This window comes from Coturnix japonica, chromosome 2, assembly GCF_054131305.1.
Source record: "Coturnix japonica strain WE chromosome 2, WE-NBRP24, whole genome shotgun sequence".
NCBI lineage: Eukaryota > Metazoa > Chordata > Aves > Galliformes > Phasianidae > Coturnix > Coturnix japonica.
This window is the reverse complement of record NC_140664.1, coordinates 76,666,374-76,681,481: the sequence shown is the minus strand read 5'-3', so window position 1 is coordinate 76,681,481 and position 15,108 is coordinate 76,666,374. Positions and strand designations below refer to the sequence as shown.

General features: G+C 49.4%; 4 protein-coding genes across 4 annotated transcripts in view; 1 reads left to right on the top strand and 3 right to left on the bottom strand.

Moving 5' to 3' along the window:
• Positions 1-15,108, top strand: part of GMDS (GDP-mannose 4,6-dehydratase) — a 384,143-nt gene that overhangs the window by 192,290 nt on the left and 176,745 nt on the right. The gene's annotated exons all lie outside the window — the stretch shown is intronic.
• LOC146761972 (uncharacterized) lies at positions 3,034-7,872 on the bottom strand. Its single transcript, XM_085537797.1, has one exon. The coding sequence runs from the start codon at positions 6,509-6,511 to the stop codon at positions 5,651-5,653; it is 861 nt and encodes a 286-aa protein (XP_085393923.1). The 5' UTR covers positions 6,512-7,872; the 3' UTR covers positions 3,034-5,650.
• LOC146761971 (uncharacterized) lies at positions 8,836-9,730 on the bottom strand. Its single transcript, XM_085537799.1, has one exon. The coding sequence runs from the start codon at positions 9,691-9,693 to the stop codon at positions 8,836-8,838; it is 858 nt and encodes a 285-aa protein (XP_085393925.1). The 5' UTR covers positions 9,694-9,730.
• Positions 12,018-12,875, bottom strand: LOC146761970 (uncharacterized). The gene has a single exon (XM_085537798.1). It carries the CDS (start codon positions 12,873-12,875, stop codon positions 12,018-12,020), a length of 858 nt encoding a protein of 285 aa, XP_085393924.1.

Below are 15,108 nucleotides of genomic sequence, written 5' to 3'. Positions count from 1 at the left end.
AGGCTCTGAGTGACTGCCTTTGAATGAGTGGCTGACATGTGCTTTTTTACCCTCTCCTCCCCTCCTGAAATAGTGCAGCCACAGCCGGCTGGGGCAGCACATTGTGTTTTCTCAGTGTCACCCACTCATTCCCACTGATTCATTCTGTCTTTCAGCAGGTCTAGTGGCGCGGTGCTCTCAGGGCTGCAAGTACGGCCAAGAGGGGAATGGCTGGGCCTTCAGCAAGCAACATTGCTCTCCTTGGCCATTTGGCCTCTTTTATTGCCTGGCAGTTCTGCAGAGCAATTGTTTAATCATCCTGTTCCCAAGTTCCCTCTCTCACCTCTCCTATCCCCCCAGTCTCCAGCAAAGAGCATCCACTAATCATCACCAGGTTTTTTAATTGCTGATTCCTACACTGGTCATGCACCATCACTGCACTCCCTGGAATGGAAACACACAGGCTCTGTATGCCCCCCAGTACCCCGTGTGATCCTTGCTGGTCTGTGATTGGCACAGGGGCTTAGATTTAGTGCAGTCTGAATTCATTTATCTGAATGCCACTAGAAACGTAGGAGAGGACTCACGAGGATAGAAGGATATGCTTACTTTTCAATGGGATGCAAAGAAGAAAATGTCAAATAGCTCCCAAGTGAAGTAATTTGTTACAGAAAGCCAAGGATTGAGCTCTAGAAGCTGGTCAGAGCCTCAGAGCTTGGGTCTGGCCCTGAACATTCTGAGATCCTGTCTGAAGTCTAAGTGATAATTTTTTTGTTTGTTTTTCTATTAAGAACAATTGAAATAGATGTTAAAAAGAGTAATCTGGACACCAACTGGATAAGAGGTACAGCTTCCACAAGGCTCAGGTCTGTTACAGTCTGTCCCAGAAGCTGGAAGTAGCAGTTATGTATGCAAGCAGCAGATTTCAGCTGCAGTACTAGCTAGCAGTGCTGCGGCTCTCCCAGCTTCTTGAAGGCCCAAAGATTTACCCACAGAGCAGCCTTGAACTGCACTTCCCCTATGGCAAAGCTATGCAGTGCCTCACTCCCTCCATTCCCAGCAACTTGCAGGAGAGAAATGCAAACTGCAAACATGTAAACAGCTGTTGGGTGAAGGGGAGGAAGCTTCATGTAACAGAATAGGCTGCCAAATTCATCGCTGCCATGTGTGCTGTGTAATGCTTGTCATCTCAAGTGAGTCATTAAGAGGTTCCCCCCTAATGGTACTTTGAAGTGCTGTGACAGCTTGAGAGCATCTATAAATTGCCACAAACAGCCTTCATACTGTGTTAGCTAATTGCTTGCTCTTTGACTTATTAGGAGTCACTGAGTTAAATAATTTGTCACATGTGTGGCTCATAATAAATAATGTGACTAGCCAGTTTGTGAGCTGTTTTGGTGATATATAGTGCCCTTTTTGAATGTTGTCACAAGCAGCTAACAAATATGACCCTGTGATTATCAGAACTTTGTGAAAATAATAAGGCGTGACAAGGCAGCAGGTTTAAAAAACAAGCATCTCCTGAGATATAACGGAAATTACTTCAATTTCTTCTTCAGATTTACTGTATAACGATTATCATTTTACTTTCTAGTAGTCCATTAGAAGTAAGTACAGTGTTATAGTGGACTAATTTATGTAGAAAGAGTAGTAAAGGGAAAAGGTTGCTGAAAACACCATGCATCCTCTGATGAAGTTTGCAGTGAGTATCCTCTCTACAAGCTACAAGTCATTTCTGAAGCATGTTGCTTGTGAGTTTTTTAAAAATAAATTTGATAGTTTTCTCAGCAGTTTATTTAGGCATTTTTTCTCATCTTCAGCCTTGGTCCTTATAGCACGATTCAGATGGTGCATTTCCATAAACATGCCTGTTGGGAGCTGGACTGCTCAGTTGGTTAGCACAAACATGGTACTGTTGCAGGCAGTTGTGCACAAGTAATGTTAGAGATGCCTTTAGAAAGAATGTGGTAAAGTGATGACGTATACATTAACACCCTCTTGACATCTTCAGTTAAATAGGAGTCTTGTCTGATTTCTATGTGGGAGGAGAGTCCCCAGAGTTTTGCCAAAGAAATAAATGTAGTTTCTCTCACAGGCAAAGGGTGATTTCTTCCCAAGGGGCAGGACTTGTCATGCACAGTTGAGTTGTGCAGACTGGATCACTGGGCTATAGAATCATCTTTTCCCACCATTGTGCTAAAAGAAGAGCGATGAGTGGTGTTTGGTAAAACTTACCAGTCCCTTACAAACCTGTTCCTGCAGTCATCCTGGCTATTATATTCTTCTTATTTGAACTTTGAGGTGTCTATGCTGTTAAACTTGATCCCAGTTTGGCAGTCGCTTTGTTTTCAGTCATCTTGATTCAACAGAGCCCACATACAATTGCTTCGCATGAGAGAAGCCCCCTTCAGCTGTCTCTGCTGGGCAGTTCAGTGGTCCCACAGCTCTTTCTGAAAGTCCACTTCCTCAAAGCCAGGCAGCAAGCAGCTTATAACAACAAAAGACCTCTGGACAAGGGGCTTGCTTACAGTTCTTCATCCTCTTGCCTCTCCCACCATGTAGGTGTTTTCTGAACTTTTGGGTGAGGAGAAGTGACTCAGATGTGCTGTTTCATCAAGAGGGCAAGTGACTGATGGATTGTGCATACCCATTTTGGTGGCTGTGAGGAATTTGAGTCGATATGTAAAAGGACTAATGTTTACCATCCTCAGCTGTAATTAATAAGGTGATGTTTTTGATACCTACTGCAGATTGCTGGGGTAAGTTGGAGCCTCAAGTGATGATCAATGATAGAGGCACTTGCACCTTTGATTTCAGTATTCCCAGTGAGCCCCTGAGCCCACAGAGCTGCTGCCCATTTCATTGTGCCTTTTGTCTCTTTCCCATGGAAAATTGTGAAAAGTGTTTTGTTGGTATTGATGGACGAGGGCTTGGAGAACTGATCTGAGAATCTTCTGTAGGATCTTTTCCACTAGGCCGGGATTTTATCTAATTTTTGAGGGCTTTGAGGTCTTAATATTTTGAGACAAGGCTCCAAGCCACCCTGGTGATAACTAATGGGCACTTGTTTTCCAGTGACAGCCTTGCTCATGTTTTTTCCCTGGGCTTTGCAAGGTTTGAGTACAAGGTGTGAGTCTTCTTCTCATAAAAGTCACTTCTAATCTGCTCCACTCAGACAGAGGAACTGAGGCTGCATTTTAAATTTTGACTCAAACAGAATAATGAGAACAGATTTCTTCATGTCATTAACAGACAGACTCACTGTAAAGGAGTGAAATGCTGGAGCTCCTGAAGTCAATGAGATCCAAATTTCTTCACATGTGGTCTGGGCTTATTTAAGGCTTTTCTTTTACTTTATCTTCATACAGTTTGGCAGAAAGCCCACTTTCAGACATTCCAGACTTGCTTGTATTTATGAAGGAATTTTCCATAATTTCATTATTTAAGCAAGTAAACAAACATAACTGTGGTTAATAGTCCAGCTCATGGGTGTCAAACCTTTTGGCTTGTCTGGGCAGAACTGAGTAAAGAGGGATTGTCTTGGGCTGCACATAAGAATATGTTATGTAGTTAATGTGTATAAGTAACAAAACATTTTTTTCTTTAAAATTATCCTTTAAAAAAAAAAATACAGCAACAAAAACTTGAGAGGAATATTTGACCCTTTTTTTATGAATTTAATGCATCAGTCTGATTCAGTGGCAGTGGTTGCTGCTGTTTTTGAGTTCTTAAGATGTTCATCAGAGATCGTTGATGAAATTTTACTTCCTGTGCTTCATCCTTGAAAATAGTAGTTTTCAAATGTGAAAATTACTATTTGCACAGAGAGGCTGTGGATGTCCCCTCCCTGGAGGCTCTCAAGGCCAGTCTGGATGGGGCTTTGAGCAACCTGGTCTAGAGGGAGGTGTCCCTGCCTATAGCAGGGAGGTTGGAACTAGGTGATCTTAAAAGACCGTTCCAACTCAAACCATTCTGTGATTCTACTATTCTACAATTCTGTGAAAAAGTGATGATGTGAATAAGTGAAGGTGTGATTGTGAAGCGAGGGATGATTTTCTCTGATAAGACATGTAAAAGTATCAAGAGAGACTGAAATTCCTTTATCAAAATGGAAATCATGGCTTTGTATTTTTCACTGTTCACAGGACTGTCTTTATCCAGCGTATCAAAATGCATAGTTATTTGTGTTAACTTGACTTAGCACTGCTCTACCCCATTGCCCTGGCTTCAGCTGAGCCAGTGTTAGTAGCACATACAGCTTGGCAGGGGTGGGTTGCATTGTGAGCTGGGCTGGCTTATATATCGCCCATGTGCCAAGGGTTGGACATGCCTGTGTTATCTGGTTCATATTTGCAAACTGCTATGTCCAAATTTGATAATTTTGACAAAAATCTTTCTATTCTTCTTTCACAGATGTTTGTGATATCTATGGTAATATCTGGTTCTAAATGAGAAACATCTTTAACCAAATCATAGCATTTCCAGCACCACTCATTTTTCTCATTAATTAGGCACGTGTGCTTTTTTTGTTTTTCTTAAAATCACTGCACCTCCATTGAGCATTTTCATGAAAACCCCAGTTGCCATTTGGAAAAATAGAGGGAATTGCTGACATTCAGGCAATCAACCAATTTCTGAGAGCATGAAACTGAGAAGGAAGAATAAAGAAAGAAAGGGGGAAAAAAAAGCATTATACATATGTACTTTTCCAAATGACCAAAGTGTGGTGGGGAATTTTAATCAGAGCAAGTGCTGGATTCTGCATCTGGGAGACAATATGACAATGTTTTTTGGACTCCAAATTGCAAACTGCCAACTATTCCAATTGTTAACAAAAACGTTCCTTTCAGTCTGATGAGAAAGACATGCAGGAAAAGAAAAAAATGTCTAAGGAGATGCTCAAAAAGTGTCATTTCCTTTAGTTGTTAGCCACAAGTAGCAGTATTCTTTTGGTCATGAAAAAAGGACATTCACAGAGCTCTGAAGGCATACTGTGAAAATGTCAAGAAAATAGCTGGTGAAAACAGATTGTGAACTTATGGAAGGCCCTTTGTAGAGGAAAATGGCAACTGAATAGTTCACCATGCTTGAGTGAAAAGATAAGCATCGGGGCAGTTGGCGTTTGTTCTTTTGGGAAGATTTCTCTTACCTTTTGGATTTGGGTTTCAAAATCTGTAGCTGGCTCACCAGCTCAGATGTGAGCTGTCCCATCTAAAAGTCATTCAGGTAACGGAGTTTTTATCTTCAGACTGACTAACCTGAAGTCTGGAGAGAGGGGGTCGTCACAGCTCAGAAAATCTAATGACGTAATATGTGGCCTGGAGCTTGGCAGTATTAGAGGAATTTAGCCAAGTCCTGGTGATTAGGTTATGATTAGCGGAACATGAGGTCCATCTTCTGTTATTGAGGGACCATGCATGTTTTGTTAGCACTGTCATGAGTGCCAAACTATGATCATGGAAATAAAGTTGCATTTCTACACTCTCCTTCAGGACTGGAAGAGGGAGGAAGCAGCATGGGTAGGGACAGCAATGCCAAAAGCCATGTCAATAAGACACTTTCTTCTTATTTGTAACAGATGTTTATTGGCTACTATAAGCAGCAGGCCGAGAGGTAGATGTTGTTCTCCCAGCCCACCGGAGCCGTGCTGTGACGGCAGTGCGATGCTGGCCTAGTGCCGCCGCCGCTGAGGCCGCCTCTTGCAAGGCGGCACAGAGTCCTGGGGGCTGCTGCGGGCCTTCCTCTTCGGGGGGCGCTGGGGCCCCCCACATGAACGGTCCCTGCCCTGTGAAGAGGGGCCCGCTGCCGCCGCCTGCCCTGGCTCCATGCTGGGCCCTGCAGAGCTGGTGGAGCAGCCTGGGCCCGAGGCAGGAGGCTCCTGATGGGAGGTGCTGGTGGTGGAGCTGGCTGCAGGACTGTCCTCCCTCCTTCCAGCGGTGTGGCTGACTTGGTGGTCCATCTGACGGCGGATCGTGGGACCGTACAGGGCTGCAGCGGTGCTGATGAGCCTCCTTACAAAGGGCAGGACATCACCGCTGGTGCTCAGCTGCAGCTCCCGCACCAAGGCCTCCTGGTCCAGCCCGTGCTGACACAGGAAGCTCACGGTGGTGCACTGTCCCACGTAGACTTCCCACCAGTCATCGCTGGATGTCTCCTGGATCTCTTCCTGCAGCCACTGGAGCAGGGGTCCGAGGTCTTCCGGATGGTCTTGGAAAAAGGCAGCCCAGACCTCGGCTGGGAAGTTGTGCTCAGGTGGAATAAGCACCGGCTCTGCAGGCCCCTGCTCGTCCTGCAGGCTGTGATCTGAGTGCGCTGCGGGCTGCGGGACAGCACACTCGAGGTAATCGTCGTCCGACCTCACCGAGTATCGGATGGTATTGATTTTGTGCCCGCATACGGCACAACTCGGCTTCTTGCTTGCCCACCAGATGGCACAGCCATAGCACAGCTGGTGCTGGCAGGGGGTCACGTAGGTGACATCCTCCCGGATTTGCCCGCAGATGGGGCAGGTCCAGTTGGATGGCACGTCCATGGCCCTGGGCTGTGCAGTGGGCTGGGGAGAGCTGAGGTCGGGAAGCTGCTCCCCTCACAGGTGCTGCAGCAGGCAGAGGGTGTTACGAACTGCAAGAGAGAGAGGGAGAGACCACGGTCACTCACTGCCCCGGTCCCTCATCAGCAGACCCTCCCTGTGCCTGTTCCCCTCCAGCCACTGTAGGAAGTGAACAAGTGGCCCCACGGGTAAAGGCCAGCCTGGGGAGGGTCCCTCGAGAAGCAACCCCAGCTGCCGGCATGAGGCATTGCCACACTGCTCACCTGCTCTGCTGCACGCTCCTCTCCTTGATGTCCCGGCTGCCTGCTGCCAACCAGCAGGGTCCGGGTACTACACAAGTGGCTCTGAGACGGCACCTGAGAGCTGCGCAAGCAGCACCCAGAGCACGTTTCAGCTCCAAATTTCGCCCTGTCCACACTCCAGTCCTCGCACACTCGCTCGGTTGGAGGCCAGGCACGAACTGCTGGGCTGGGCTGCTGCGCCCGAATTGGAGCAGAGTGGGCCAAGCAGTCACAATCCATCGCACGGAGATGTCACAAACCAGGGCTTGGCCGTGTTGCCAGGCCTCACCTTCACTGGGGTACATCACCATCCGTCCCACAGTGATGCTGTCAGTCGCTGTTTGGTCATCACCGTGTGCCGGCCTCACCTGCTGCACATGTGCCAGCAGCACTCCAGCTCCAGCACACGTTTCTGGGCTTTCCCCAGCACTGCTGCCCACCTCATTTAACCCCCCAGCTCTTGTTTGCTTGGCATCAGTGTTTCACACCAATCTCCAGGGCCTGGGCTGTGTCTTCCCACATGCCCCATCTGGTATCTCTGGCCATGGCCATGTCACACAGCCCCAGGCTTGTACAGCAAGAAGGTTTATTGTTCATTAAAATTTTGTACTTCCCTCTGTCTCTTGGGGTAGGTGATCTTGGAGATCTTTTCCAGCCTTCAGGATTCTATCATTTTGTGCTGCCTAAGATCGCTGTTGAGTGAACCTTTCACTTCAGTGGAACATGAGGTCGTCACTGTCCCCAACATTGTCAGCATTCCTTTATTTAAGCATTTATTTTTACTGTTCAACCTTAAGCGCAGTGCTCTGGTGTGCTGAAAAGACAGCCACTGCAGAAAAAGCATAAGGCAGCTAATTAGCTGGGGTAGGGTAGCAAAAGGGGACCACATTTGACTAGAATAGAGAACTAGAATTACGAATATGTTTTCATTACTGAGATGCTGAGTAGCCACTGACGCAACTGTCTCTGCTTGTCAGAGTGCTGGAGAATTAACTGGACAGTGAATAGGTTGTGTGTGTGTGCCTTGCCTGAATATGGCCATCTGTGCAAGATCGAAGGGCAGTCCCAGCTGGATTTGTTCAGTCACTACACTGGGTTTGCTTGCAGCATACCCCATACACTTCCATTACTAGGCTTGCAGTGGTTACCTGACACACATCAGGGATCACTATCCTGATCCTGCTTAGTTTGTGAAATGTGATGAAATAAAAGCCTAACGTGCTTCATGTGTAACTTCTGCTCTGTTGCTGTTCAGCTGATGTTGCCACATCTGCACTGAGTGGACGAGGTGGCTCTGCTGACTTCTCGACTGAGGTGCCAGGAAGTTTGTTACAGGTGCACTTGCTGAATCTTTTCATTGCATTGAATAATATAGGATTGTTTCTCATTTTTCCTATGTTCGCTGAACAGTCACTGGTGCCTCGTGTTATTTTGAAGTTTTCATTGCACAGATTTTAAAACCTGAAAATCGGGTACCACATATGAAGCTGTTCTCCATTGAAAAAGTCAATGGATTCAAGCCAAAGATCATGATATAACTGAAGTGTTTCAAAAATTAAGGAGATCACTCATGGCTGTTATTGGGTTTGAGTTTGATCCTTTACATTTCCATGTGTTTTCCTTCCCCTGATGAATTCCTGCATTACTCACATTGAGATGGTTTGGGACGGGGTCTGATATTGTGATGTCATCACCGAATGTCATCACACGTCATCACATTTTGTCCATCCTCTGCTCTTTGGGGTCTTTGTCTCTTTTATTAGTAACATCAGGAGTGCTGATTTATGGTCATGGAAAAAAATATGAAATTGAACACCCTCCATCAGGACGGAAATATGGAGAAAGTGGCATAGGTAGCATGGGTAGGAACAGCAATGCCAGCTGTATGTCAATAACACACAGACTTTGTGTTTTTTAATATTTTTTGAACTGATATTTATTAGGCATTATAAGCAGCACGCTGAGAGGTAGATGTTGGCCTCCCAGCCCGCTGGAGCCGTGCTGTGACGGCAGTGCGGTTCTGGCCTAGCGCCGCCGCCGGGGCCGCCTCTTGCAGGGCGGCGCAGAGTCCTGGGGGCTGCTGTGGGCCTTCCTCTTCGGGGGGCGCCGGGGCCCCCCACATGAGCGGTCTCTGCCCTGGGAAGAGGGGCCCGCTGCCGCCGCCTGCCCTGGCTCCGTGCTGGGCCCTGCAGAGCTGGTGGAGCAGCCTGGGCCCGAGGCAGGAGGCTCCTGATGGGAGGTGCTGGTGGTGGAGCTGGCTGCAGGACTGTCCTCCCTCCTTCCAGCGGTGTGACTGACTTGGTGGTCCATCTGACGGCGGATCGTGGGACCGTACAGGGCTGCAGCGGTGCTGATGAGCCTCCTTACAAAGGGCAGGACATCACCACTGGTGCTCAGCTGCAGCTCCCGCACCAAGGCCTCCTGGTCCAGCCCGTGCTGACACAGGAAGCTCACGGTGGTGCACTGTCCCACGTAGACTTCCCACCAGTCATCGCTGGATGTCTCCTGGATCTCTTCCTGCAGCCACTGGAGCAGGGGTCCGAGGTCTTCCGGATGGTCTTGGAAAAAGGCAGCCCAGACCTCGGCTGGGAAGTTGTGCTCAGGTGGAATAAGCACCGGCTCTGCAGGCCCCTGCTCGTCCTGCAGGCCGTGATCTGAGTGCGCTGCGGGCTGCGGGACAGCACACTCGAGGTAATCGTCGTCCGACCTCACCGAGTATCGGATGGTATTGATTTTGTGCCCGCATACGGCACAACTCGGCTTCTTGCTTGCCCACCAGATAGCACAGCCATAGCACAGCTGGTGCTGGCAGGGGGTCACGTAGGTGACATCCTCCCGGATTTGCCCGCAGATGGGGCAGGTCCAGTTGGATGGCACGTCCATGGCCCTGGGCTGTGCAGTGGGCTGGGGAGAGCTGAGGTCGGGAAGCTGCTCCCCTCACAGGTGCTGCAGCAGGCAGAGGGTGTTACGAACTGCAAGAGAGAGAGGGAGAGACCACGGTCACTCACTGCCCCGGTCCCTCATCAGCAGACCCTCCCTGTGCCTGTTCCCCTCCAGCCACTGTAGGAAGTGAACAAGTGGCCCCACGGGTAAAGGCCAGCCTGGGGAGGGTCCCTCGAGAAGCACCCCCAGCTGCCGGCATGAGGCATTGCCACACTGCTCACCTGCTCTGCTGCACGCTCCTCTCCTTGATGTCCCGGCTGCCTGCTGCCAACCAGCAGGGTCCGGGTACTACACAAGTGGCTCTGAGACGGCACCTGAGAGCTGCGCAAGCAGCACCCAGAGCACGTTTCAGCTCCAAATTTCGCCCTGTCCACACTCCAGTCCTCGCACACTCGCTCGGTTGGAGGCCAGGCACGAACTGCTGGGCTGGGCTGCTGCGCCCGAATTGGAGCAGAGTGGGCCAAGCAGTCACAATCCATCGCACGGAGATGTCACAAACCAGGGCTTGGCCGTGTTGCCAGGCCTCACCTTCACTGGGGTACATCACCATCCGTCCCACAGTGATGCTGTCAGTCGCTGTTTGGTCATCACCGTGTGCCGGCCTCACCTGCTGCACATGTGCCAGCAGCACTCCAGCTCCAGCACACGTTTCTGGGCTTTCCCCAGCACTGCTGCCCACCTCATTTAACCCCCCAGCTCTTGTTTGCTTGGCATCAGTGTTTCACACCAATCTCCAGGGCCTGGGCTGTGTCTTCCCACATGCCCCATCTGGTATCTCTGGCCATGGCCATGTCACACAGCCCCAGGCTTGTACAGCAAGAAGGTTTATTGTTCATTAAAATTTTGTACTTCCCTCTGTCTCTTGGGGTAGGTGATCTTGGAGATCTTTTCCAGCCTTCAGGATTCTATCATTTTGTGCTGCCTAAGATCGCTGTTGAGTGAACCTTTCACTTCAGTGGAACATGAGGTCGTCACTGTCCCCAACATTGTCAGCATTCCTTTATTTAAGCATTTATTTTTACTGTTCAACCTTAAGCGCAGTGCTCTGGTGTGCTGAAAAGACAGCCACTGCAGAAAAAGCATAAGGCAGCTAATTAGCTGGGGTAGGGTAGCAAAAGGGGACCACATTTGACTAGAATAGAGAACTAGAATTACGAATATGTTTTCATTACTGAGATGCTGAGTAGCCACTGACGCAACTGTCTCTGCTTGTCAGAGTGCTGGAGAATTAACTGGACAGTGAATAGGTTGTGTGTGTGTGCCTTGCCTGAATATGGCCATCTGTGCAAGATCGAAGGGCAGTCCCAGCTGGATTTGTTCAGTCACTACACTGGGTTTGCTTGCAGCATACCCCATACACTTCCATTACTAGGCTTGCAGTGGTTACCTGACACACATCAGGGATCACTATCCTGATCCTGCTTAGTTTGTGAAATGTGATGAAATAAAAGCCTAACGTGCTTCATGTGTAACTTCTGCTCTGTTGCTGTTCAGCTGATGTTGCCACATCTGCACTGAGTGGACGAGGTGGCTCTGCTGACTTCTCGACTGAGGTGCCAGGAAGTTTGTTACAGGTGCACTTGCTGAATCTTTTCATTGCATTGAATAATATAGGATTGTTTCTCATTTTTCCTATGTTCGCTGAACAGTCACTGGTGCCTCGTGTTATTTTGAAGTTTTCATTGCACAGATTTTAAAACCTGAAAATCGGGTACCACATATGAAGCTGTTCTCCATTGAAAAAGTCAATGGATTCAAGCCAAAGATCATGATATAACTGAAGTGTTTCAAAAATTAAGGAGATCACTCATGGCTGTTATTGGGTTTGAGTTTGATCCTTTACATTTCCATGTGTTTTCCTTCCCCTGATGAATTCCTGCATTACTCACATTGAGATGGTTTGGGACGGGGTCTGATATTGTGATGTCATCACCGAATGTCATCACACGTCATCACATTTTGTCCATCCTCTGCTCTTTGGGGTCTTTGTCTCTTTTATTAGTAACATCAGGAGTGCTGATTTATGGTCATGGAAAAAAATATGAAATTGAACACCCTCCATCAGGACGGAAATATGGAGAAAGTGGCATAGGTAGCATGGGTAGGAACAGCAATGCCAGCTGTATGTCAATAACACACAGACTTTGTGTTTTTTAATATTTTTTGAACTGATATTTATTAGGCATTATAAGCAGCACGCTGAGAGGTAGATGTTGGCCTCCCAGCCCGCTGGAGCCGTGCTGTGACGGCAGTGCAGTTCTGGCCTAGCGCCGCCGCCGGGGCCGCCTCTTGCAGGGCGGCGCAGAGTCCTGGGGGCTGCTGCGGGCCTTCCTCTTCGGGGGGCGCCGGGGCCCCCCACATGAGCGGTCTCTGCCCTGGGAAGAGGGGCCCGCTGCCGCCGCCTGCCCTGGCTCCGTGCTGGGCCCTGCAGAGCTGGTGGAGCAGCCTGGGCCCGAGGCAGGAGGCTCCTGATGGGAGGTGCTGGTGGTGGAGCTGGCTGCAGGACTGTCCTCCCTCCTTCCAGCGGTGTGGCTGACTTGGTGGTCCATCTGACGGCGGATCGTGGGACCGTACAGGGCTGCAGCGGTGCTGATGAGCCTCCTTACAAAGGGCAGGACATCACCACTGGTGCTCAGCTGCAGCTCCCGCACCAAGGCCTCCTGGTCCAGCCCGTGCTGACACAGGAAGCTCACGGTGGTGCACTGTCCCACGTAGACTTCCCACCAGTCATCGCTGGATGTCTCCTGGATCTCTTCCTGCAGCCACTGGAGCAGGGGTCCGAGGTCTTCCGGATGGTCTTGGAAAAAGGCAGCCCAGACCTCGGCTGGGAAGTTGTGCTCAGGTGGAATAAGCACCGGCTCTGCAGGCCCCTGCTCGTCCTGCAGGCCGTGATCTGAGTGCGCTGCGGGCTGCGGGACAGCACACTCGAGGTAATCGTCGTCCGACCTCACCGAGTATCGGATGGTATTGATTTTGTGCCCGCATACGGCACAACTCGGCTTCTTGCTTGCCCACCAGATAGCACAGCCATAGCACAGCTGGTGCTGGCAGGGGGTCACGTAGGTGACATCCTCCCGGATTTGCCCGCAGATGGGGCAGGTCCAGTTGGATGGCACGTCCATGGCCCTGGGCTGTGCGGTGGGCTGGGGAGAGCTGAGGTCGGGAAGCTGCTCCCCTCACAGGTGCTGCAGCAGGCAGAGGGTGTTACGAACTGCAAGAGAGAGAGGGAGAGACCACGGTCACTCACTGCCCCGGTCCCTCATCAGCAGACCCTCCCTGTGCCTGTTCCCCTCCAGCCACTGTAGGAAGTGAACAAGTGGCCCCACGGGTAAAGGCCAGCCTGGGGAGGGTCCCTCGAGAAGCACCCCCAGCTGCCGGCATGAGGCATTGCCACACTGCTCACCTGCTCTGCTGCACGCTCCTCTCCTTAATGCCCCGGCTGCCTGCTGCCAACCAGCAGGGTCCGGGTACTACACAAGTGGCTCTGAGACGGCACCTGAGAACTGCGCAAGCAGCACCCAGGGCACGTTTCAGCTCCAAATTTCGCCCTGTCCACACTCCAGTCCTCGCACACTCGCTCGGTTGGAGGCCAGGCACGAACTGCTGGGCTGGGCTGCTGCGCCCGAATTGGAGCAGAGTGGGCCAAGCAGTCACAATCCATCGCACGGAGATGTCACAAACCAGGGCTTGGCCGTGTTGCCAGGCCTCACCTTCACTGGGGTACATCACCATCCGTCCCACAGTGATGCTGTCAGTCGCTGTTTGGTCATCACCATGTGCCGGCCTCACCTGCTGCACATGTGCCAGCAGCACTCCAGTCCCAGCGCGTGTTCCTGGGCTTGGCATCAGTGTTTCATACCAGTCTCCAGTGCCTGGGCTGTGACTTCCTCATCGAGTCATTTTGGCCATGGCATGCAGCCCCAGGCTTGTACATTAAGAAGGCTTTTTCAATAAAAGTTCATGCTTCCCTTTGTCTCTTGGGCTGGATGATCTTGGAGATCTTTTCCAGGCTTTATTGTTCTATGATTCTATGCTGCCCACATGCAAGATGGCTGTTGAGTGAACCTTTCACTACAGTGGAACATAAGCGTGTCCCCAACGTTTATTCCTTAATTTAAGCATATTCAGCATTTCTTCATTTAAGCATTTATTTTTTTCTATTCAGTCTTAAGTGCAGCAGTCTGGTCTGCTGAAAAGCCAGCCACTGTATAAACAGTGTAGGGCTGCTAATTAGCTTGAGCAGTGTTGCAAAAAGGGACCACATTTGATTGGAATAGAGAACTAGAATTACTAACAGTTTTTTGTTACTGAGATGTGGAGTAGCCACCTGGGCAACTGCTTGTGCTTGTCAATGAGCCATGGAATTAACTGACCACTAGTACAGGGTGTGTATGTGTGCCTTGGCTGAAAATGGCCACCTCTGCAAGAACACAGTGCAGTCCCAGTTGATGATGTGGTTCCAAGTCAGGAAGCAAACTTTCCTTGAGGAGGACACTCAGTTGAAGCTCTTGCGTTTCACCATACTTTACTGGATCTTGGCCTTGATGAAAGAGTTTCAGTAAACAACCCGAGACATCTTTTCTCACTGTTCCAGACAAAGCTTTTTATAACTGTCTTTTCCGGACCAAAGGTTACTTCTGTCTTAATTCATATTAAGCTGTTCTCAGTTTTGAAAATTCATGGAATCTTGGAATGATCATGTTAGAACTTAAGCGTTTCAAAAATTAAGTAGATCAAATGGCTGCATGTTGTTACCGGGTTTGAATTTGTTTCTTTACACTTCCATGTGCTCTCCTGTAGCTCCTTGTGAGGGGAGCAAGGAGCAGTGCTGAGCTCTGCTCTCTGGTGACAGCAACAGGGCCTGAAGGAACAGCTCAGGAGAGGGTCAGGTCGGGCTTAGGGACAGGTTCTGCACCAGAGGGCGGTAGGCATGGAACTGGATGCCCAGGGCAGTGTGCACAGCCCCAAGTGCCAGAGTTCAAGGAGTGTCAAACGTAGGGTTTCAATTTTGGGGTGATCCTGGGGGGAGCCAGGAGCTGGACTTGATAATACTTGTGGGTCCCTTCCAACTTGGGATAATATATGATTTTTAGATTCTATGATTTTTTGAATTCTTGCTCTCACAAATAGTAAGCTTCTCTTCAGGCTTTTCATCTTAATATTGTCTTCATAGTGTATTTACTAAGTTCTAAACTTCTAAACCCTTCTAGTTTATTAGAAAGTGTTTGATGTGTATCAGTCTGCTGCATTTTATTCAGCCCTTATTTCTCCCACCCCTGCCTTGATTTAATATATCTACATGCTCACCTATTATCACTGATATAACAGGCAATAAAAATGCCAGAAAGTCTGAAG